Source organism: Lagenorhynchus albirostris, chromosome 5, assembly GCF_949774975.1.
Source record: "Lagenorhynchus albirostris chromosome 5, mLagAlb1.1, whole genome shotgun sequence".
NCBI lineage: Eukaryota > Metazoa > Chordata > Mammalia > Artiodactyla > Delphinidae > Lagenorhynchus > Lagenorhynchus albirostris.
Window position 1 is genome coordinate 142,420,676 of NC_083099.1, and position 21,966 is coordinate 142,442,641.

At 52.7% G+C, this 21,966-nt stretch overlaps 1 protein-coding gene across 10 annotated transcripts in view; it reads left to right on the top strand.

Moving 5' to 3' along the window:
* The window catches only part of SLC37A1 (solute carrier family 37 member 1), a 68,091-nt gene that overhangs the window by 23,087 nt on the left and 23,038 nt on the right, over positions 1-21,966 (top strand). For 8 of the 10 annotated variants that reach the window (XR_009540823.1, XR_009540822.1, XR_009540821.1 and 5 more), the window contains 7 exons: positions 414-546; positions 1,186-1,264; positions 4,902-5,037; positions 7,007-7,083; positions 7,985-8,151; positions 12,900-12,937; positions 18,940-19,020. Coding sequence is in view for 3 of the 10 variants with exons in the window: in XM_060150982.1 (XP_060006965.1) it covers positions 414-546; positions 1,186-1,264; positions 4,902-5,037; positions 7,007-7,083; positions 7,985-8,151; positions 12,900-12,937; positions 18,940-19,020 (711 nt within the window). In the remaining 7 variants the exon portion in view is untranslated. Of the gene's footprint in view, positions 1-413; positions 547-1,185; positions 1,265-2,422; positions 2,640-4,901; positions 5,038-7,006; positions 7,084-7,984; positions 8,152-12,899; positions 12,938-18,939; positions 19,021-21,966 lie in introns of all 10 variants that reach the window. The other 2 variants (XR_009540827.1, XR_009540826.1) reach the window with 2 other exon arrangements.

Sequence of the window (21,966 nt, forward strand, 5' to 3'; positions counted from 1 at the left end):
GAGTCTCCCATTTGTGCTCCTTTGTGTCAGGCTTATTTTGTTTCGAGATTCATCCTCGTCCTTGTGGACCTGTAACTTGTAGTCAATGATATAAATCCAGCAGGATGAATCCACTCTTCCGTTCTGGGCAGGTGGGCCCCCATGCTGCCCGGCTGCTCTGAGCAGTCGTCTCTGGGTGGCCCGGTACAGGCTGTGTTGGCTGTGTCTCAGGAGGAGACGGCCGCTAGGGAGCTGGAGGAACCGTCCTCGTTGGCAGGCACTCTGTGGGTTCCCTAGACACACTACCCCAGAGGTGCCGTATCCCCCTAGAACGCAGTCACCCTAGGACAGCTGTAGGGAGAGGGGCGGCTGAGCCCCACCTGAGTGCACTCTCTCTCTCTCTCTGGCTTCTGTTCTCCCCATGGATGTCCCAGGGTGAGCTGCACAGCTTCTGCACGGCTTCATATGAGGGGGAGGTCGGATTCCACAGCCAGAGCCCAAAAGCTGGGGACACCCCCGCTCAGCAGCTCCCAGACAACGGGACCGACTGTGGCTGGGCCCCATTTGGTGAGTTCTCCGTCCGTGCCCTGCTTTCGTCCCGTGACTGAAGCTGGCCTTCCCTGCGAGCCTCCTCCACAGGTGTCAGTCCCCGCGCCGGCTGGCTGATCTCAGCAGCGGTGACGATGCTGTCAGATGCAGCCGCGCCTCCAGGTGCAAACTAACCTCTCCTCCCAGCCTCGCACCTTCAGCTGCTGCACGTTTCCCGTGCCCGTGTGCAGGGGTGTCGCTCAGTGGTCAGATCTGCTGCAGGTCATCTGCAGGTTGCATTTGTCCAAGCTGGAAGTTAGGACTTACAGAGCGTAAGCTGTGGGTGGAGAGAAGAGAGCAATCTCAGAGCTGTGGTGTGGGGCTGGCCTGGGGGGCCCGAACCAAAGCCGGGGTAACATGTGAAACAGAACAGAACCCACAAGCTCACCGCCAGCAATGGGGATTTGACCTGATGGGAGTAACGTTTATGTAGCGATTATTGGAAACATGGTGACTTGATTTCCAGTTGCTGTATTTTCTGTGTTCCCTTCTGAGGACGCCGCCCAGACGTAGAGAGCAGAGGTCGCGTACGTCATTGTACCTCTCCCGGACATAAATTGGTGTTTAGTGAAAAGTAAACAATACCCTCCTTTTCCTGTTGCTTTTCGCCCCACGTAGATCAGGACAACTTCCAGCAGCTGCTCGGCGCCCTGGACTACTCCTTCCTGTGTGCGTACGCTGTTGGCATGTACCTGAGGTAGGTCTGGCTAAGACTGCAAGACCCAGGTGGTCCGCTGGGTGCAGAGCGCAGCTCAGGTACGGCTGAAGACGCGGCCCCGCCCGCAGGTGGCTGGTCCTCCGGTCTCTCCTCAGAGACAAGGGTGAGGTGGAAGCCAGCACACGGCCCGGGTGTCCTGCAGATCGGGCAGACTGTCCTCGGACGGCTTTCCTGGCCCCGGGGTTGGATGCACCGTGAGCCCTGCCGGGACCCGGTCTCTCAGGAGCAGGGCCCTGGCAGCTCCCCACCCGGTGAGCACGGCAGAGCCTCCTCTTCTCTGGTTTCAGGGGCCGCCGTCTCTTTCCTAACCCCGCCTGGCATCAGAGCAGTTCACACAGCGGGTGCTTGGCGTGTCCACCTGGATGGCCCACTAGGCCGGAACAGAGCCTCCCCTGAGTGCCAGAGGCCGTCCTGCCTGGTGGTGGGAGGTGTGCCCAGAGGCACATTGCTGGGATTCGATCCCGGCTTGACGGCCCGCTTGGGTGGCTTTGGACGAGTTACCGCACCTCCTTGGGCCTCAGTTTCCCCTTTGCAAAATGGGGGAAACAGTAGTTCTTAACTTACAGGAGTGTGGTGAGGTTTAACTGAGTTAATACATGCAGAATGCTCAGAACAGGGCCTGGCCCGTGCTGTGTTCCCAGTGCCTGTTACATACGATCGTTAGCCCATTCTTTTTTTTTTTTTTTTTTTGCGGTACGTGGGCCTCTCACTGTTGTGGCCTCTCCCGTTGCGGAGCACAGGCTCCGGACGCGCAGGCTCAGCGGCCATGGCTCACGGGCCCAGCCGCTCCGTGGCATGTGGGATCTTCCCGGACCGGGGCACGAACCCGCGTCCCCTGCATCGGCAGGCGGACTCTCAACCACTGCGCCACCAGGGAAGCCCCGTTAACCCATTCTTGATCCAGTTCTGAATTGGCCTAGGGAGGTGGTAAACATTAGTGGGTAATAACAGGACGTGCAGTTGGCCGGTTAAAAACTATTGCTACTGTGTCAGTCCAGCCAGGTTTAACAGGAAAAACAAAACAAAACTTACAGGGACTAAGGCCTTTAGTCCAAAGAGGGCTTTGTTCAGAGACACAGAGTTTCAGAGCTTTGGGAATCTCTGGAATCCCTGTAAACGTTTACCTTCTTCCCTGAGATCCACCCAGACTGTGTTATCACCGAGACCTGGACCCCCTCCCCAGCTCAGGACCGTCTGGTGTCTGGTACCCAGACAGGCGGTTTCTGCTGATGGAGTGGCTGTCGCCCCTTTGTTGAACTTGCACATCTGCATGGAGCTGCAGGGCTTGTCCGAGTGCGGAATGAATAACACGGATGCAGCACAGAACGGGAGCCCAGCTGCGGAGAAGGACAGCGTAAGCCTCAGGCGCCTCAGGGCGTGGGCTGCGACCGGGCTGCCAGCCGCATTCCATCCTGCGGTCAAATATTTATGTTCTAAAAACCGCAGTTTTACTGGACACCAATCATCAATAATATAAAAAGACCCCAAGGTTGGAGTGTGTTTTTCTCAGTCACTAGAAAACACTAGTTAAAGGTGGTTCTCAGCTGGGAGTGATGTTGTCTGCTAGGAAGCATTTAGCCATATCTGGAGATAGTTTTGGTCATCTCAGCTGGAGAAGGGGGTGCTACTGGCATCTAGTGGGCAGAGACCGGGGGTGCCGCTAAGTGTGCTACAGGACACAAGACAGCCCCTCGCCACAAAGAATTACCCGGCCCAACATGCAAGTGTGCTGAGGCTAAGAAAACTGGTTTCAATAAAGTGGTTTCATTATCGCTTATTTACTGGCAAAGATCGTTCTTCATGCAACTCGCCAGCGAAGGTTCTTATTAAATAATTTTATTTTATTGTGAAATAGCATTATGTATTTCATAATAACCTAATGTGAAATCCACAGTGGCCTCGTGACGGGGATGAGGGTGTACCCTGCTTCCTTGCATGCTTCCTCGCATGGCTTCTTAGTGACATCGTGACACGTTGCTAGTGAGATGGATGGTGTTAGCGTAGCAGGTAACTCAGACGTGGTGGCACCTTCGCTAACCCAGGTCATTGCTGGCAGGTTCAAGCAGGTGTGGCGTGGCCTTTATTACCTGTAGGAGCCTGATACGACGTGGAATGCTGTCCATTCCATTAGGCCTTTTCTTTAAAACTTGAAAATAGAGACCAAGTTGAGCCCCAGTATGGTCTAGCAAGACTAGAGGACGTTTGTAAGCCCCAGCCGATGGCACTAGTTGCAGGAGGCCCATCTGACTCTGACACTTACTCCGTGACCTTGGGCAGGTCAGCCAGCTCCTCTGGGACATGCTCCCTCTTCTCTGAAGTGAGCAGGATGAAGTGGATAGTTCCTTTAGCTCTCGAATGCTCTCGAGTTTGTATGTGATCAGTTTCTACTCAGCTTAAAATTGGACCTGAATGCTGTTTACAGTTTTAAATTACTTCCTCTGCTTTAGTGTTTAATAGGTCATCTGCGTGATACTAGCTTGATCTTTTTCTTTTTCTTTGGTAGATTCTGAAGGAAGATCTCGCTGGGGTATTTGTTCTTGAGATGAAAGACCAGAATTTTGGAGCTGGTTCCCAGGGTACTGTTCACAGGCAGGCAGGCAGGCGTCATCCTTCATTACGTTTCATATCTATCTGACTCCTAGAATGATTACGTGGAAGAAAACGAGACCCACAGAGTGTATGTAAGGATTGCAGAAGGCTCACAGTCATCTGTGGTTGTTCTCCAGCTCTTTATTCACTTAATAAGTCACAGTGTCAAGCTGTGTGACATAGTGACGTGTCCTACAAGGCAGTGAAGGATGTATTTCACATGGCATTGGGTAGTGAGGTGTGATGGTGGTAAAGGCCTGTTGAATGTATGTCCCGGTATGAAACTGGAGATTTTCACCCTCCCCGGCAGCACTGGAGCTGTTTGATTGAGCACCCACTACCTTGCCAGGCACTTAACCGAATTTATCTCGTTTGAGCACCCAGGCAGCTCTAGGAAGCAATTCTCCGGAGAGATGAGCTCTTCAGGGCGTCACGTTGCTGTTCGAAGGGAGCATGGAGGCTTTGCCCCACGTTTCAGACTTTACCTTAAGGAAAAGGCTCTGCCTTTAAACCAGATCACAGTGCTTGTGGCCAGAGGGTCGTTGGCAAGAGCGCCTCTGGCCTGGCCGCTGATGCAGCGGCTTAATGCCAGCCCGAGGGCCAAGAGGCGTGCTCAAGGTCACAGGTGACCCCTTTTCGTATTTGTCTACAGTTCGACAGTTAAACGTGGTTCTCTTAAAAATATACGTTCACTGACTGTTGTTTATATAAAACAGGATTAGCCAGCAGGACAAGGTTTTGGTTTTGTTTTTTTAATTGGCAGGCATCATATATGTCAGAGTGTCTCCGTTTTATTATTTGACAGTGACTTTCGTTAGAAATAGGAAGTCTTAAAAGGTGTTGCCAGTTTCTGGTTAATAAATGCTCCATTGAAAAATGATTGTGATGAAAATTTACTGGGAATTGGAGTGCTTTCAAGTTCTAAAAGCTCAGAGCATGAAAGCACCCAGCCAGGAATCGCTGGGTCACTTACATCATGGGTGTGTTTGTTTTCTCACATTTGTCTTTCTTTTTTCTCTGTCCCCAGTGGCATAATAGGGGAGCGTCTGCCCATTAGGTATTACCTGACTTTTGGAATGGTGGCCAGCGGTGCTTTCACTGCCCTGTTTGGGGCAGGGTATTTCTACAACATCCACAGTTTTGGATTCTACGTGGTGACCCAGGTAAGGTCTGGCCCACGGCTCACCATGTATGGGATTTCCGTGATGAGCCAGACGGGGTGTTAATGTCACGGGTCCCAGGCTCTGCCAAGAGAGGACATGGCAGGTGGTGGGAGTGGGCGCAGCACTGCGTCCTGGCTGAGGCCAGGGTCAGCGCCATGGCAGGTGGCGGGAGTGGGCGCAGCACTGCGTCCTGGCTGAGGCCAGGGTCAGCGCCATGGCAGGTGGCGGGAGGGGGCGCAGCACTGCGTCCTGGCTGAGGCCAGGGTCAGCGCCATGGCAGGTGGCGGGAGGGGGCGCAGCACTGCGTCCTGGCTGAGGCCAGGGTCAGCGCCATGGCAGGTGGCGGGAGAGGGCGCAGAACTGCGTCCTGGCTGAGGCCAGGGTCAGCGCCATGGCAGGTGGCGGGAGTGGGCGCAGAACCGTGTCCTGGCTGAGGCCAGGGTCAGCGCTGGTACATCCAACCCCTTTTCTCTCCTCTGCTCTGAAATTCCAGCCGGGAAGTGTTTCTTTCTTTCTTTTTTTTTTTTTTTTTGTGGTACGCGGGCCTCTCACTGTTGTGGCCTCTCCCATTGCGGAGCACAGGCTCCGGATGCATGTGGGATCTTCCCGGACCAGGGCACGAACCCGTGTCCCCTGCATTGGCAGGCAGACTCTCAACCACTGTGCCACCAGGGAAGCCCCGGGAAGTGTTTCTTAGTTTCAGGAGTTGCCGCCCAAAGAATCCTACTTGTCGGTACCCCGGCAGGGGGCTTGAGGCATGAAGCCCTTCTGAGTCCTTCTGCCTTAATTTGGGTGCATTTGAGATGTTCTGTCTTGGGTCAGACTTGACCGCTCTGGGGTTGGGGGAATGAGGGGCGTGGTGAGGGGAGGAGGTTGAGGGGACTTGGGGATTGTCGGGGGGCAGTCAGCGGGGGGCGGAGGGGGCGGGGGAAAGGCCAGGGCCTAAGGGTGCTGCAGGGGAGTGAGGGCCGGACGAGCATGCGGCCTGGCCCTTCCCGCGGGGCTCAGTGCTTCCAGGAACTCCTGGATCTGCCCCTCCCCACAGCCCTGTGGATAATATTAGCTAGAAATGGAAAATGACTTGAAACAATGACGCTCAGCTTCCGAGGCTCCCCAGACACAGCCCAGGGAGATGTGGCAAGGTCATCAGGGCACATCGTATGTAATTTGCTTTTAAAATTTTCACCATAGGACTCGAAAGAGTTTGGCTGTTTTCATTACCAAAGCGATGCACACTTTATGGTGATACAGAAAATCGGAGAGAAGGAAAAAACCTATTTCCCAGAGTCCCAGCACGTTCCTGGAGGGAAGGCTGAGCCTGGCTGGCCCTGAGGCCGGACCAGCGGCTCCCAGTCGGCCTCTGGAGGCTGGTCCTTCCCCGCGGCAGCTGGAGGAGGCTGCCCCTGAGGCCCCTGAGACTAAAGCAGAGCCAGTTGCTGATACACTTCCTGAATCCCTTCTTCAAACAAGAGCTCAGGGCGCTCTTGGCAAGTTGGAGAAATCATTTCTCTAGGCGCTAGTCAAGGTTCTTTTCCCTTCGGTCGTTAGCAACAGTACCTTCCTCGTGATATAAGAAGGGAAAACGTGCAATTCACAAGCCACCCTTATGGTATCATCACAGTTCTATAAAAAGGAGAGGGTTTTTCTCTTTGCATAAAGTTTTAGCTTGGAAAGAGAACGGACAGCTTGGCCCCAAGCTGTTGACAGTAGTTCATCTCCGAGCAAGAGATTTTCTTTTCTTTTTTTTCTCTACTTACTCCAAAATTTTCACAATAGGCACGTACGACTCTCGTGGTAAGATATATGCGTATATTGTTAAAATACACGTCTGGCTGTCGAGGCTCATATCGAATCGGGTTCTGCCCCTTCCTTTTGTGAGAGTCCCCGCTGGGCGCCCAGACCCCTGAGGCCAGGCTCCCGGGTGTGGGTGTCCCCCCTCAGCGGTCTCTTCCTTTGCCCTCTGTCACAGATCGTCAACGGACTGGTACAGACCACCGGCTGGCCCAGCGTCGTCACCTGCCTCGGCAACTGGTTTGGCAAAGGGAGGTAAGGAAGGCAGCCCTGCTTCCAGCACGTTCGTTTTCAGAAGATTCTGATGAAAACCAGACCGCTTTATGTTTAGTTTTTCTTTAAATTCATTACAGAAAAAATAAGATGACTGAAACCTCTGGGTCTTGAGGGTCTAAAATTCAGGCAGGCCTCTGTTTCAGGAGATGCCACCCCCGTTGTGGGCAGGGCGGAGTCTGGGTCATCTGCGCAGCCAGCCAGCAGCCCGGGCCTCACCTGGCCTCCTGGGAAGCTGGGAGAAATGCAGTCAGGGCCTTGCCCCAGGCCTTTCGAAGCAGAAGCTACATTTTCACAGGACTGAAAGGCACAGGGAAGTGTGACCTGTCCAGGTCACCCAGAGCCTGGTAGCAGAGCTGTACCCAGCCTCTGGTGACCTCACTGCGGTCAGATTCCATCGTAACATCTGTGTGACAGGCAGCACGGCCGGGCCCACGGTTAGGAAGTGGTCGAAGATGCCGGACAAGATGGGGAAACTAAAACAGGAAACTCACTCCTCCAGCCTTACTTAGCCTCGTTCGTCTGGCAGGTTCTTCAACGTGAACTTTGGTTGATGGGGTATTTCATCAAATGATCGTATTTAGATTGCAAAGGCACAAATTTAAACTTGGGGCCTTCCAAGAATTCTAGGAAAAGGCCTCTTTCTTCTTTTAGTCATAGAATGAATAAGCTCAGAGACACGTAATTATGCAGCCGGAGGTAAGTGAAGATACTGTCCTCCCGTAAACACCCCTGGTCCCGAGCCCTGCAGAGGTGGTGTGTTGCGCTGCCTGTTTACTTCTCCACCAGCTCTTACGCCGTCCAGGCACTGTTGTAACCTCACGTCCTGATCCGCGTAAGCCCCGAGACATCATTTGCCCCCTTGTGTTTTGCTGTGTTGCAGGCGAGGTTTGATCATGGGGGTCTGGAATTCCCACACGTCTGTGGGCAACATTCTGGGGTCCTTGATCGCTGGCTACTGGGTGTCCACGTGCTGGGGCCTGTCCTTCGTCGTGCCTGGGGCCATCGTGGCAGCCATGGGGATAGTGTGCTTTCTCTTTCTCATTGAACGTAAGTACCGGTGGGTGATGACCTCTCCCCGGGAGGGCTTTGCGGGGTTGCGGGGGTGGGGGGGCGGCGAGTTTAGGAGAAGAGGCTGCTGCAGCTTCATCGCAGGCAGGGATGGGGCTGTCCGGCTCTCCCTTGCCAGGAAGACTTCCGTCTTAGGTATAGGCTTCCCTGATGAGCCGCTGCTCTCCTGGTCTTGCTGGATTTTCGGCCGTTTCCTGACTTCTGGAGTAACCGGTGTTGACGCTCCTCCCGCCCTGTCCTCTGGCCCCACGGCACTGGGCATGCATGGTCTCCTGCCACGCTGCCCGCTGCCCTGCCCACGCCCGTCCTGCTGCCACAAACTGAAATGGGCCTCACCAGCTTGTGTGTCTTCTGATAAGATACAGCCTTGCCAGTGTTTTCAAACCATGACGTGACTTAAGATCATGTACCTTAATCAGGCAGCGTTGTACCAGAAAATCCAAGCCTTTGGTCCATCCTAGACTCAATCGCAGGCTTTTGTTTTAACTGAATTTTAAATTAATTCTTTGAATAGAAATCGGCAGGACAAGCATTGCTAACGATTACACTAATGACAGAGAAGCGGGTGCTCCCTTAGCTGGTACGCGTCAGGGTGCTCCAAGCCCACGAGCTGTTCTGATGAGTTGTATCTCGCGTTTGCCTCTTTGATTTGTCTCAAAGCAAAATGAGATCGTGTGGCACTAGATGGCTCCACTGTCAGCTCGCAGGTAGGGCTGCTCCGGAGTCAGATGACCTCATCCCTGGGAAGCGCCAACTGTAGCCTCAGCTTTGCGTTGGGAGTTGCGTTGCCGGTTTTATCTTCCATAAAGGTTAAGGCGCTGTGAAGTTTCTCACTTCTCTTTGCTTGTTGCTAATGCTAACCTTTTCATTTTTAAAATAACCGCCGTTTAGTGGAGCACACGTGAGGCTCTCAGGCCAGCGTTGTGCTGTCAGTGAAGAAGGAAGCTAAGGTTAGATGAGGAGTCAGACGCCCCCCTCCCCTGGGTGTGAGCAGAGGGCACGGGGTTGCTCAGCTTCCATCTTCACCGTTTTCTCCAGGGGCCCAGTAAGCTTTTAGCAACATCTCGAAATGGCCCAAACAAGTGAATCGTTGAACAGATGGGGGCGCGGGGGGAGGGCGGGTATTGTGACTTCCTTGCCGACATGCCGACCTGTGGCACCAACTGTCGCTTGTGTGTCACCGGAATTCCAGGAAGGATCGTCGTGTCACCTGGACTCTCCAGGGGCTGCTTCCACACCGTCACCCGGACAAGGATGCGCTTCCTCTATGTTAGTGCAGGGACACCCCCCCACCCCCGCCCCCGCGTGCCTTCGGCCCGAGGTCCAGAGTCCACGGTGGCTTTTATTCTCTTCCTCAACTGATAAAGGGGCGGCTCTGGGAAAGGGGCGGAGTGACAAGGAGCGGAGGGCCTGGCAGTGGACGGGAACTTGTTTGCTGGCCCGGCCAGGGCTCTCAGCGCCAACACCGTTCAGCTCAGTCATCCTGGGCGGGGCAGGATTTCCAAGAACGCGGAAGCCCTGGTTTGGTCGTTTATAATGAAACGAGAGCGTCCTCGCACTGAGGCGCCGCTCCTGTAGCTCCCAAGGGGGCGCGAGGCTGGGGGGCTCTCCTGGAGCTGCTTTCCCGCCGCTGGCCATCCTCTCACCCCCTCTCCTGTTTCCATGGTGACCGTGGGGCTCTGCCTCCCTCCCTCCCAACCCCACCCCCGCCCCGCCCTGGCCCACTCTGGGATGAGATGCACTCGCTCAGCTTCCCCCAGGCCCGTAAGGTGTTCCTGGGAGATGTCCTGGTACTGACTCAGGGAACAGATGAGCACTCGTGCCCCCTCCTTGGCCTGTGCGGAGGCGGCCTCAGCGGGCACTGAGGACGGACGGGGCCCTGGGGGGCCACGGGCCGCCGGGAGGGCGCTGTGGGCTGAAGTCCGGGCCACAGAGGCCGTTCTCCCCTCCTCCCTCAGCCCATCGCATTCCCCTGGGCCGTGTCGGTTCTTTTCACCTGGAGTCTTAGCCTTTAGCTGTTAGGTGTCCAAGGTAAACATGGTCAGGGTTGTGCAGGCTCGTCCGTTGAGTTCCGTGCCCCCGTTCTTCATGAGGCCGCCAAAGATTTCCTCCCACTGGGCCTCCTTTCCTGCCCTCACCCCTGCGCTCCCCCCCCCCGCTGTCCCCATGGCTGGGGCAGGGCTCTCTGGTGTCCCGCGAGCATCGCTCAGTCACCTGGTCCTCGCTCTCTCCGCCGTGGGCCGGTCACCTCTCCCCGGGACTGGCCGGCTTTGTCCGACCGCCCGCGGCTGCTGCTTTCCTTGCCTGGCCTCCGCCCAGCTCACCAGGGCCCAGCTTGTGCGGCCGGGGGCACCTTCCGGACTTGGCGTTTCTCCACCGTCTCGCTGAACGTCTTCCTCTTGAGCTCGGGCTCTGGAGGCACTGCTCTGCGCACATGACTTGGACAGGACGCCCGCCGACCGTGCCTCTGACACTTTCCTCTGGGGGCGGCTCCTGCAGCCGGCCTCACGGGAGGAGGCGTTTCTGTGCCCCTAACCCTCCCACGCTGGGACCCGGCACCCAGGGCCCCCTGTCCACGAGTGTCTCAGCGAAAGGAGAGAAGCCGGTTCGCAGGCTCAGACACGCTTACTCCTCCTCGCGCAGCCCGAGCCGGGCCCTTGTGAACAAGGCCTCTCCTCCTGGGCCCGACGTCACCTGTCAGCCTGAGGCCATCGCAGGCACAGGCCTGTTGCTCTAACAGACCCTCCACGGCGGAACGAGAATCAGACCGCCGGGCCCTCTCTGCTGAGAGGATTGGTACCTGTACTCCCCCTGGTAACAAGGAGGTGGTGTCCGCATGAGTGATGATGAAAGCCAGCTGCAAGCAGTGACCAGCACATCCTGTGTCCGAGAGCAGAACACTGCAGAGAGGAGAGACCGGATCCACGTGCGTCTCGGTGGCTTACTTCCGCTCCCTCCCGCTCCCTAATCCCCTACTGCAGGGTGGGCGGGAAAGCCCCAGGAGCGCCCCTTCTCGTGACCAGCAGCGAGAGACCGGCTCGGCCCTGTTCCCCCTTCCTGCCGGGGCTGGGCCCAAGGGACAGGGCACCCCATCCACAGGCCCCTCCAGGGCTGCCTGGGAAGCTGCCCTCAGACGTGTCCCAGCCAAGGGTCACTGGTACTAATGTCCTGCGGGGTGAAAGCCCAGGAAAAGCCACGTCCTGGGGACCAGCCGCACCCCATGGAGACTGACCCTGGGGCTCACAGCACAGCTGGGGAAAGCCACGGGCTGGGGAACTGCTGATGTCACTGCACATCCCCAGGGCCATCGGGACCATCAGGGCTCCCCAGGCCCACCCTCCGCAGAGGGCGGCGGGGAGGAGCCCCCAGCCCAGGAGCACATGTGGTCCAGGGGCCCCTCCGCGATGTCACCCTCTATCTCGCGGGAGGGAACGCCGCTGTGGGAAGTTGAAAGCCCTGTGGCTCGGTTTGTGTTTCAGGGTGGTTAAACTGTCTCACCAAAACTTATAAAAAAAGACCCGGGTTCTGGGTGATGGGGAAGGAGCAAAGCTGTTACAAGGCGGCTGTCTAGATTCTCAAGAAGTGGAGTTCGCTGGCCAGGGCGACTCGTGGCCCTGAGCCCGGCTCTCGTTCCCGGGTCACACCAGCGTGATCTTAAAGTACGAAGATGAAGAAAGCCTCGCTTCTGGTTCTGTCCGCTTCCACATGTCCTTCCCTCTGTCGACAAAAAGTTAAGCAGTGGATCTAAGAAAACAATGGGACATTTTATTCAAGCTGAATTTGAGGATTGTAACCGAGGAAGGGCATCTCAGGAAGCTCTGAGGACTGTTCCGCCCATGAGAAGTCAAGACACAGTTATGTAAGGTTTCTGAGACAGAGGGATTATTGACAGTTTACATAATCCAGGTCTAAGAGGCATCGTGGTGGGTCGCGTGGTCCCTTACAGGCTCAGTAAGGAATGTTGAAGGAGTTGTCCTGTGGATGCTGGGAGAACGTTGCTCCTCTGGGCTGCACAGGTATTCCTGCTCATGGGGGAGGTTGGGTTGATGCCTCCTGTGGATACACGATGCACGGTGCGGGGCAGAGGACGCCCAAGGGCAGAGAAGCATTTTGATGTGTACGTGTTTCTTGTCCTGCCGTAAAACGTGAATTTTATTTCACACCTCCTTGCATTTAGGTAAAAGGCATTTTGTTCTATTTCAAGGTAGATGTTTTGTGCCTGCTAATTTTCCTTCTAGTTAATTCCGTAACATTAAATGACCCATCCCAAACGTTATTCAGAGCCCCGCTACTCTGATCTGCGGGTCATGTTTTTCTAGTTCCTTCTGATACTTACGTCCTTTGCATGTACCTTACACGGCTCGTCACCATAGTGTATTTAAGCTCTGCTTGTTTTTACTTGTAAACTATTTTCCATGTTGCAAAGCAGCCTTCATATTCGTGACGATTTACGTTTGTCGGTGCTGGTTTCGTACCCTCCCGGCTTCAGTGCGTGGGGATCAGGCAGTCATGGGGCCCGCGTGAGGGAAGGGGCGCGTGTGGGTTCTTGCGGGGGTGGCCGAGCTGCGCCCTCACCCCACCAAACGTGCTGCCTCGTGCACTGTCTTTTTTCTGAAATTGTTGCTAATGTAGTAAAAGCATCAGAGGGTGCCTTGCTTTGGTTTACGTTCTTGTGTCGGAGGAAGCAGCCAGCCCTGGTTCACACTGTTCCGTGTTTGGTGTTTCAGATCCGAAGGACGTCGCCTGCTCTTCCTCCCCGGCCATGGTAAGGACGTGCTCCCTGCTTCTCGTGTCTTCAGTGTGCTGTGATGATGACTGTCACCAGCCTGGCCCTGCCTGTCCTGTCAGTGGGTAACAAAGTGTGGACAGAGGTCCTGCCCTGAAAATACGGGCAGTTTTAGAAAAAGATTAATCATGATGATAACAACCAAAACCAGACGAGGAGCTTGGTGCGGTCTGGGTTAGGGACTCAGAGAGCGACCAGGAGCTGGGGACCGGCCGGGCCTCTCGAGGAGCAGGGACATCACACTTTTCCTGGGCGGGTGTGACTACAGGCTGACGCAAAGCTAAGCTGGCTGACGTCACTTGAACCTGGCGTCCACACCTGGCAGGTGGCCCGCTAGGACCGCCCAGCACCAGGACCACATTCCCTGAGTCATTGTCACTGCTCACCGCCCCTGACCTGCTCACGCCCAGCTGGTGAGCAACCCTGTGGTCTTCGCGGCCCTGGAAGGGCGCTTGCCCCGCCGGCGTCCGCAGAGGTCTCTGCCTACCCCCAGGTAACTAACTCTGGGAGCTGCCCAGGCCAGCTCCCCGCCCCTGGCCTTCGGCTTGCTCTCTCTCCTGTGTCGCTCCCAGCCGGGGTGTCGCCCTTGCACCCGGTTTCCTGCTTAACCTTAGAGTAGACCCCCCGAGTCGTGCTCCCTGACTTCCCTCTCCCGGCTCCCCTCCTGTCCTCTGGCCTCCACCGCTCTGCCAAAGCCACCCGCCAGGGCCCCCAGCAGCACGGTCTGACCGCATGTGGTCAGCGCTCTGGCCTCACCCCTGACCTGTCACCAGCGTGTGATGCGGTGGTCTCCTCCCTCCATGAGATGCTCCCTTTGGGGACTCGTAACATGCTCTCCTGCTTCTCTGGTAACATGCAGAGCTCTTTGCTGGCCCTACTCTGGCAGACCCCCAAACATGGGAGCCCCCCCAGCCCGGTCCTTGGCCCCTTCTCCCCTCGTTCCTGCTCTCACCGTAGGAGATCCTGCGTGGGCCTGGGGCTTTCAGCATCCTCACGGCACCTCTGTGTGCGTTGATGTGCAGTCCCCAGCATGGTCCTCTGCCCTGAGCTCCGTGATCATAGGTCACACTGCCCACCCGACATCCCCACAGAGGCGTCTGGGTGTCTTCCCAGACTTAACATGACCAGAATGTTCTCTTTATTTCACCCCGTAAACTTGCTAGGCCCCTGGCATTCCCCGTGTCAGTCAGAGAACCGCTGTCCGCCCGTTGGACAGGCTGGATTCAGAGGACTCGTCCCAACTCCTCCTTCCATCAGCCCCGTGGCCCATCCATCCCCAGGCCCGTCAGCTGTGTGTGTGTGTGTGTGTGTGTGTGTGTGTGTGTGTGTGTGTATGCGTGCACGTGCACATGTGTGTGTGGAGTCATCCTTGTGCACAGCTTCAGACGTACAGGAAAGCGTACCTGTGCTAGAGGCGTTCCTGCACTTGTGTGTGTGACCTGGGGCCCAAGCTGTGTCGTCTTCCCCCGCTGAATCCTCCCTGACAGCTCACTGAGCCTCCCCAGGGTACATGGGGTAGGGTGGCCCACGGAGCTGGGGTTCCTCTTCCTCTTTCTTCCTCACAGGGGTCAGTCAGAGGGAGAGATTGGACTGATTTCTGGGGGCGTTTCATCAGCTTCTGCCACAGCCCCAAAGTTCTCTTTCCCACAGGAACTCTACTCACTTCCTGTAGGGCCCTGGAGAGACCGGTGTCACAGGGCCTTCTCGAGGGGCCCCAGAGCCTGGGGAAGTGAGGGCAAGCTGGGCTGGTTCTCTGTCCGCTCTGTCCGTTTGCACCTCCCCCCTATCGTAAGCAGAGCTTCCGTGCAAAGCCGGATGCACTTGCAAGACATCTCACAGGTGCTGACTTCTAAGTAGAGCCGTGTCCTGGGAATTTCCCATCTGAAGGTGTTATTTTCAGCATCAAGTTCTTCTCCTTTCCAGTTCTTTAAAGTTTTCATTATGGAAATTTTAAAACACGTAAAAAGGTAAAAAGAATAGTATCATGAACCCGCATATGCCCATCACCCTGCCAGTCTTATTTCATCAGTACCCCTTCTAATACTCCCTCCGTCTCCTCATGATTTATTTTGTAAGCAAATACCAATCATCATATTATTTTGTCTCCAACTATTTCAATATATGTTTCTAAACTCTAAGGACTCTTTTATTAAAAACAAACAAACAACAAAAAACATTACTGGGGCTTCCCTGGTAGCGCAGTGGTTGAGAGTCTGCCTGCCGATGCAGGGGACACGGGTTCGTGCCCCGGTCCGGGAAGATCCCACGTGCCGCGGAGCGGCTGGGCCCGTGAGCCATGGCCGCTGAGCCTGCGCGTCCGGAGCCTGTGCTCTGCGACGGGAGAGGCCACAACAGTGAGAGGCCCACGTACCGCAAAAAAAAAAACAACAACAACAACGTTACTATACCATTAGCACACCTAGAGACCAACAGTAAAGAATAGAAAAAAAAAAATAGAGGTAATCAATTAAGCCTGACAACTGAAAAAACACACAACCTAAAAGTTGTGAGTAATGTTTATTCAGGGACCTTACTGAGGACTGTAGCCCAGGAGACAGCCTCTCCGTAGCTCTGAGGAACTGTTCCAAAGAGGTAAGGTAGGAGCCAGGATATATAGGAGCTTTTGCTGAAAAAAAAAGCCATGTAGTCAAACATCGAGAAAGATTACTGTTAATCACAAAAAGCAGACATCTCAAGTTAATGATTTTATTGCTTGTCTCTATAGGAAGATGCAGGGGTCTGGGCTCATTGAAATTATTCCTTAGATATGCATCTTAACGATCTAGGGCCAGTATCCAGTTTCTCTCCTTCCTGAATTCCCCTCAGGGCACACAGTTGGGAGGGGCTGAGGTGGGGACTGCAGCGGCTGATAGCTTGGTGGCAGCAACATTCTTTGTTTACTGAAATGGCAGACAACATTTTTTGTCCACAAGCCAAAATTTGTTCTTCGAAAAGATCAACAAAATTGACAATCCTTTCGACTGACCAGGAAAAAAAGATTCAAATTACCAAAATCTGGAATGAGAGAGGGGACGTTACTGCCAACTTCACAGAAAGAAAAAGAATTATAAAGGAATACTATGAACAACTGTATGCTAACAAGTTAGATAACTTAGAATAAATGGGAAAATTCCTAGAAAGATGTAAACTACCAAAACTGACTCAAGAGATAGAAAATCTGAATACGCCTATAACAAGGAAAGAAACTGAATTATTAATTTAAAAATTGACTACAAAGAAAATTCCAGGACTAGATGGCTTCATTGGTGAATTCTGTCAGACATTTAAAGAAAAATTAGCACCAACTATTCACAAACTCTCCCAAAAAATAAGAGAACAGTCCCCATTCACTCTCTGAGGTATTATCCTGATAACGTAAGGAGACATCACAAGAAAACTAGAGACCAATCTCTCTTATGAATGTACATGCAAAACTCAACAAAATACTAACCCAGCAACGTATAAAAAGGATTAACTATCATGATCAAATGGGATTTATTCCAGGAATATACAGTTGGTTTAACATCTGAAAATCAATTAATGTAATACTTCACATGAATAGAATACAGGACAAAAACCACAGGGTCCTTTCAGTAGAAGCAGAAAAAGCATTCGACAAAATCCAGCACCCCTTCCTAATGCAACAGTCAGCAAACCAGGACCAGAAAGGAACTGCCTCAACCAGAGAAAGACGATAAAAAGCCACAGCTGGGCTTCCCTGGTGGCGCAGTGGTTGAGAGTCCGCCTGCCGATGCAGGGGACACGGGTTCGTGCCCCAGTCCGGGAAGATCCCCCATGCCGCAGAGCGGCTGGGCCCGTTAGTCATGGCCGCCGAGCCTGCGCGTCTGGAGCCTGTGCTCCACAACGGGAGAGGCCACAGCAGTGAGCGGCCCACGTACCGCAAAAAAAAAAAAAAAAAAAACCACAGCTAACGTCATACTTAATGGTGAAAGCTTGGATGCTTTCCCTGTAACATCAGGCACAAGACAAAAGATACCTGCTCTCACCATTTCTACTTAACGTTGTACAGGGGGTTCTAGCCAGAGCATTTAGGCAAGAAAGTGAAATAAGAGACGTGCAGATTGGACAAGAAGAAGTAAAAGTGCCTCTGTTAGCAGATGACGTGATCTTGTATATAGAAAATCCCAAGGAATCCACCAAAAACCTATTCGAGCTAATTAAAAAATTAGCAAGGTTGCAGGATACAAGATCAGTATATAAACATCAATTCTATTTCTGTACATTAGCCATGAACAATCCAAAAACGAAAATAAGAAAACTTCATTAACAGCAGCATCAAAAGGAATAAAACACTCAGGGATAAATTTAACCAAGGAAGTACAAGACTGATACACTGCAAACTACAAAACATTGTCGAAAGAAGTTAAAGAAGACCTAAATAAATGAACAGGCACCCTGTGTTCACCGACAGGAAGATTTAATACTGTCAAGATGGCAGTATTGCCCCAAATCGATCTACGGATTCAGTGTAATCTATATCGAAACCCCAGCTGGCTTCTTGGCAGAAATTGACAAGCCGATCCCTGATTTCATATGAAAATTTAAGGAATCCCGAGAGGCCAAAGGAATCCTGAAAAAGAACGAAGTTCCCAATTTCAAAACTTATTACAAAGCTGCAGTATTCAAGACTCTGTATTACTGTCATAAGGGTAGACATACAGATCAATGGAATAGAACTGAATTCAGAAATTAAACCCTCATACTTACGGTCGGTTGTTTTTTGACAAGGCGCTAGGACCATTCAGTGGGGAAAGGATAATCTTTTTAACATGTGGTGCTGGGACAGCTGGGTATCCACAGGCAAAGAGTGAATTGGGAACTGTTTGTCACGGCGTACACAATATTTAGATGCATCAAAGACCTAAATGTGAGAGCTAAAACTATAAAACTCCTAGAAGAAAATATAGGAGGACATCTTCATGACCTTGGATTAAGCAAAGCCTTTTTAGATATGACACCAAAAGCACAAGGGGTGGAAGGAAAAATAGATAAATTGGACTTCACTGAATTTACAGCTTTTATGCTTCAAAGGGTACCATCAAGAAAGTGAAAATACAACCCAAAGAATGGGAGACAATATGTGCAAATCATATATCTGATGAAAGACTTGTATCTAGAATACATAAAGAACACTTAGAACTCGGTAATAAAAAGACAAGCTAGTTTAAAAAGGGGCAAAGGATCTGAAGAGACATTTTGCCAGAGAAGATAAATACATGGCCAGTAAGCACATGAAAAGGTGTTTAGCTTCATTGGCCATCAGGGAAGTGTAATCAAAATCACAAATTCAGACCCACTAAGATGGCTAGAATCGAAAAGACAGATAATAGTAAACTGGAACCCTCATACACTGCTGGTGGGGATGTTAAAATGGCGCAACCACTTTGGAAAACAGTCTGGCAATTCCTCAAAAGGTGAAGCATAGAGTCACCATATGACCCAGCAATTTCACTCCTAGGTATATTCAAGAGAAATTAAAACATACGTTCATTGTACAGACACACACACACACACACGCGCGCACCCCATGGCTCCAGTGGTCGAGCTCTGTCTTGTCCGGCAAGCCATGCTCTCCTTCTGTATGGAGGGTGTTTTGTTCCTTCTGAATCCATCTGCTGTTGTAGGAAGTGACTGTGTTTTTCACTGGTTAGAGGAAAAGTCGTTTAGAAATGTCAAAGCCGTTAAGGAGAGTTAAGTTGCATTCACTGGCAGTTTTACGTTTCTTTATTCCTCGGTCTTGGATTATTCTTCAGGAAAGGATTTGATTTTCACCCTCCGTTATCTGAGGGTCTGGAGCCTTGAGATTAAACTGATTAGCCTTTGTTTTGTTTTAATCATTTGTCTTATTTTCCCTTGATAGCATTTTTGTGAAGATATTTCGTGTCCTTGCTGCAGTGAGTCTAGGTGTAATTTCTGTCCATTGATTCGGTAATTGCTCTAACTACATTTTTTTCTCCCAGCATCCAAAAAGCTACGAGAACGGCACGCACAGATTCCGGCCACAGAAGCAAGCGCTAACCGAGGAGAGGAACAAATCTCTGGTGAGTTGCACACGAGGCCGCTTGGCAGGAAGGCAGAGTCCTGCCTCAGCGACATCTGTCGCAGACATCCAGGGTCTTGTATTTCTTCAGTTTGCCTTTGTTAGTTTGTGAATCCAATTTGTAAGCGATTCATTCATCCGACAGCTGTCTGCAGCATTCAGGGTTGCAGCACCGGTGCCACGGACATCAGTCCCAGTGTGGAACCTGTGGAACTCACATCCTGGGGCGGGACGCGTGTGGGGTAGAGAGAAAACCAGCAGCAGACAGAGCCACCCAGAGGACTGAGCAGGCACTAATTCAGGCCTGGTGTTGGGCGCTTCCCGAAGCTGGTGGCTTTGCGTGGAGCTGTCAAGGAGGTGAGGAGTGAGTCTGCACACACGTGGCCCAAGGGGGTTTCAGGTGGAGAGAGCGTAGGTGGTCTGGGAATGAGAGCGACCCGAAGGCAATATAGAAAGTCGACTTCCAGCCCTCCACCCGTTCACAAGTGGGGAGGCCAGGATGCAGTCCAGGGCTCTTCCCCAGCGCTGGGCTCACCCTCCCCTCTCCTTTCAAGATGCAGTCAGCCTCGTATCCCCAGATGCGCACCCGCCCATACAAGGGCTGACTGTACTAAGCCATTGTACGTGAGGCACTTGAGCGTCTGCAGATTTTGGTCTCCGCGGGGGATCCCTGGGACCAACCCCCTGCAGATCCCGGGTACCAAGGGATGACTGTCCTTCCAAGAAATTCCTCCCATTGCTTCTGCCTAGCTGACCGCATGGAGCCGCAAGGGCATTTTAGGTTTGGTTTTAATTCTTGAAAGTATAAGATATTCTCTTTTCTTTTTAAATCCGTTAGCTTAAAGGATAAATGTGCTAAACAGGCTTCTTACTTTTTTTTCTTTAGTGCCCAAGGAAGTTATTTCTGGTGGTTGAAATAATGGAAGAGGGAAACATGGTGTCTCATACATCTTGGTTCTTAGATCTTAGTGAAATTCAACTGAAATGCTTTAAAATCTCTACTCACTTCTGAGTTTGCATCAGAAGCAGGTGTCTTAGATTGGGCTGCTGTAACAAAAATACCCTAGACTGGGTGGCTTAAACAGTAAACATTTACTTCTCGCATTTCAAACGTTTGTTTCTGGAGGCTGGGAAGTCCCAGATCAAGGCACCAGCAGGTCTGATGTCTGGTGAGAGGCTTCTTCCTGGCTGGTAGGCAGCCGCCTTCTCTGTGGATCCTCAGGTGAAAGAGCAGGGAGAGAAGCAAGTTCTCTGCGGTCTCTTCCTATAAGGGTATTAATCCCATCATGCGGGCTCCACCCACATGGCCTCATTACCTCCCAAAGACCCCACCTCCTAATACCATCATATTAGAGATGGGGGTTCAACATACAGATTTTGGGGGAACACAAATGTCAGTCCATAGCATCAGGTCTTAATCAATGTCCAAATGGCTATAATTCCTCTCCGCTTGTTACTGAAGACTTATCTTTTCTCTGTGTTCTAATGTAGTTACTGACCAGTAAAGCTAGCTCTCTTCTGAGCATAACTTCCCTCTTCCTCTTTTCTGTTCCTTCTATTAAAGTCTATTTACTAACATGTCACCAAAGAGACAGTTACGTATTTAGAGGCCCTCGTAGGTCCTGTTTCAGGCCCGGCCACGCCACAGGCTGACTTTGATGTGGACATGACCGGGCAGGTGTTGGCCGCAGTGGACGGCTGTCCCCTTTCAGCTGGCCCCTGCGCGCTAACCAGGCTTTGTGTGGTCCCCGCCCTTCCGTAGCGTGGAGAGCTCAGGTGCTGGAGGTGGCTCCTGGGTCAGCAGGCAGGATGTCCCACACGTTTGGCAAGACACACTGGTGTCACCTTTCCCCGCGTGACCTGGCTCAGATCCATGGGCTCGGAGTGGAGCCTTACCCAGGACCCTGATCCCCACTGCTTTTCACCTGGGACTGCTTAATTCCCTTCTATGCCAGGCATGGTTCTTAGACTTTGTGGGGAAATACGTAAAGAAGGGGGTGGGCAAGGAAGAGGATGTGAGCAAAGAGAAAGAGGCTCCGGGGTCTCTCGCCACGCGGCGGACCCGCGTCCAGCCCTCGTGGGCGTTTACCGTGTCGTCTTGGGGGTGTCGACCTCTGTCGTCTTTGTAGTCACATGTCCTTCATGTCATCCTCAGCTTCTCTAGGGTCTTTATCTTTTTAAATTCTTTCCATTTTGTGTTCTTATTTTTTATTTTTATTTATTTTTGTTTATCTTTTTAAAACATTTATTTTCTTTGACATATAGTTGAATTACGACGTCGTGTTAGTTTCTGCTGTACAGCAAAGTGACTCAGTTATACATACATGTATATTCTTTTTCATATTCTTTTCCATTATGGTTTACCACAGGATATTGACTAGAGTACCTGTGCTCTACGGGAGGACCTTGTTGTTTATCCATTCTCTCTATACCAGTTTCACCTGCTAACCCCATCCTCCCAGTCCAAGCCTCTCCCACCCCTCTGAGGGCCTCTCTGATTGGCTGTGGCCCAGCGGCCACCTCAGGGCCGCTCGGTGGGTGTTCTGATGCTGAAGGTTTCTCCACCGGGCGCGCCAGTGCGACTCCATCTGAGGCCGGCACGCGGTGAGGCAGGGCTGAGCCGTCATCCGTGCAAACGCCCCGTGTGCGTTTGCTCTATCACACGGAGCCCTTTCACTCTGTGCATGTATAAACCTCAGAGGAGGGTCCCCAGCTGAATAAGCCCCCAGCCCCCTGAGGGCTCCCCATCCCAGCAGATCCCCCGGGGGCTCCAGGCACACCGCTTCCCCTGCCCTGTCCGCCCAGCAGGTCCCTGTTGGCTCCGAGGAAGAGGCAGCCTCGCTCTCCTGATTTGCTTTGGAAAACCCGCCATGACCTCACGCATCCCTCTGTCTCCTCCAGACACTGCAAAAGACTGGACTTGGGTGGCTGGGACGGCCCCCACCCC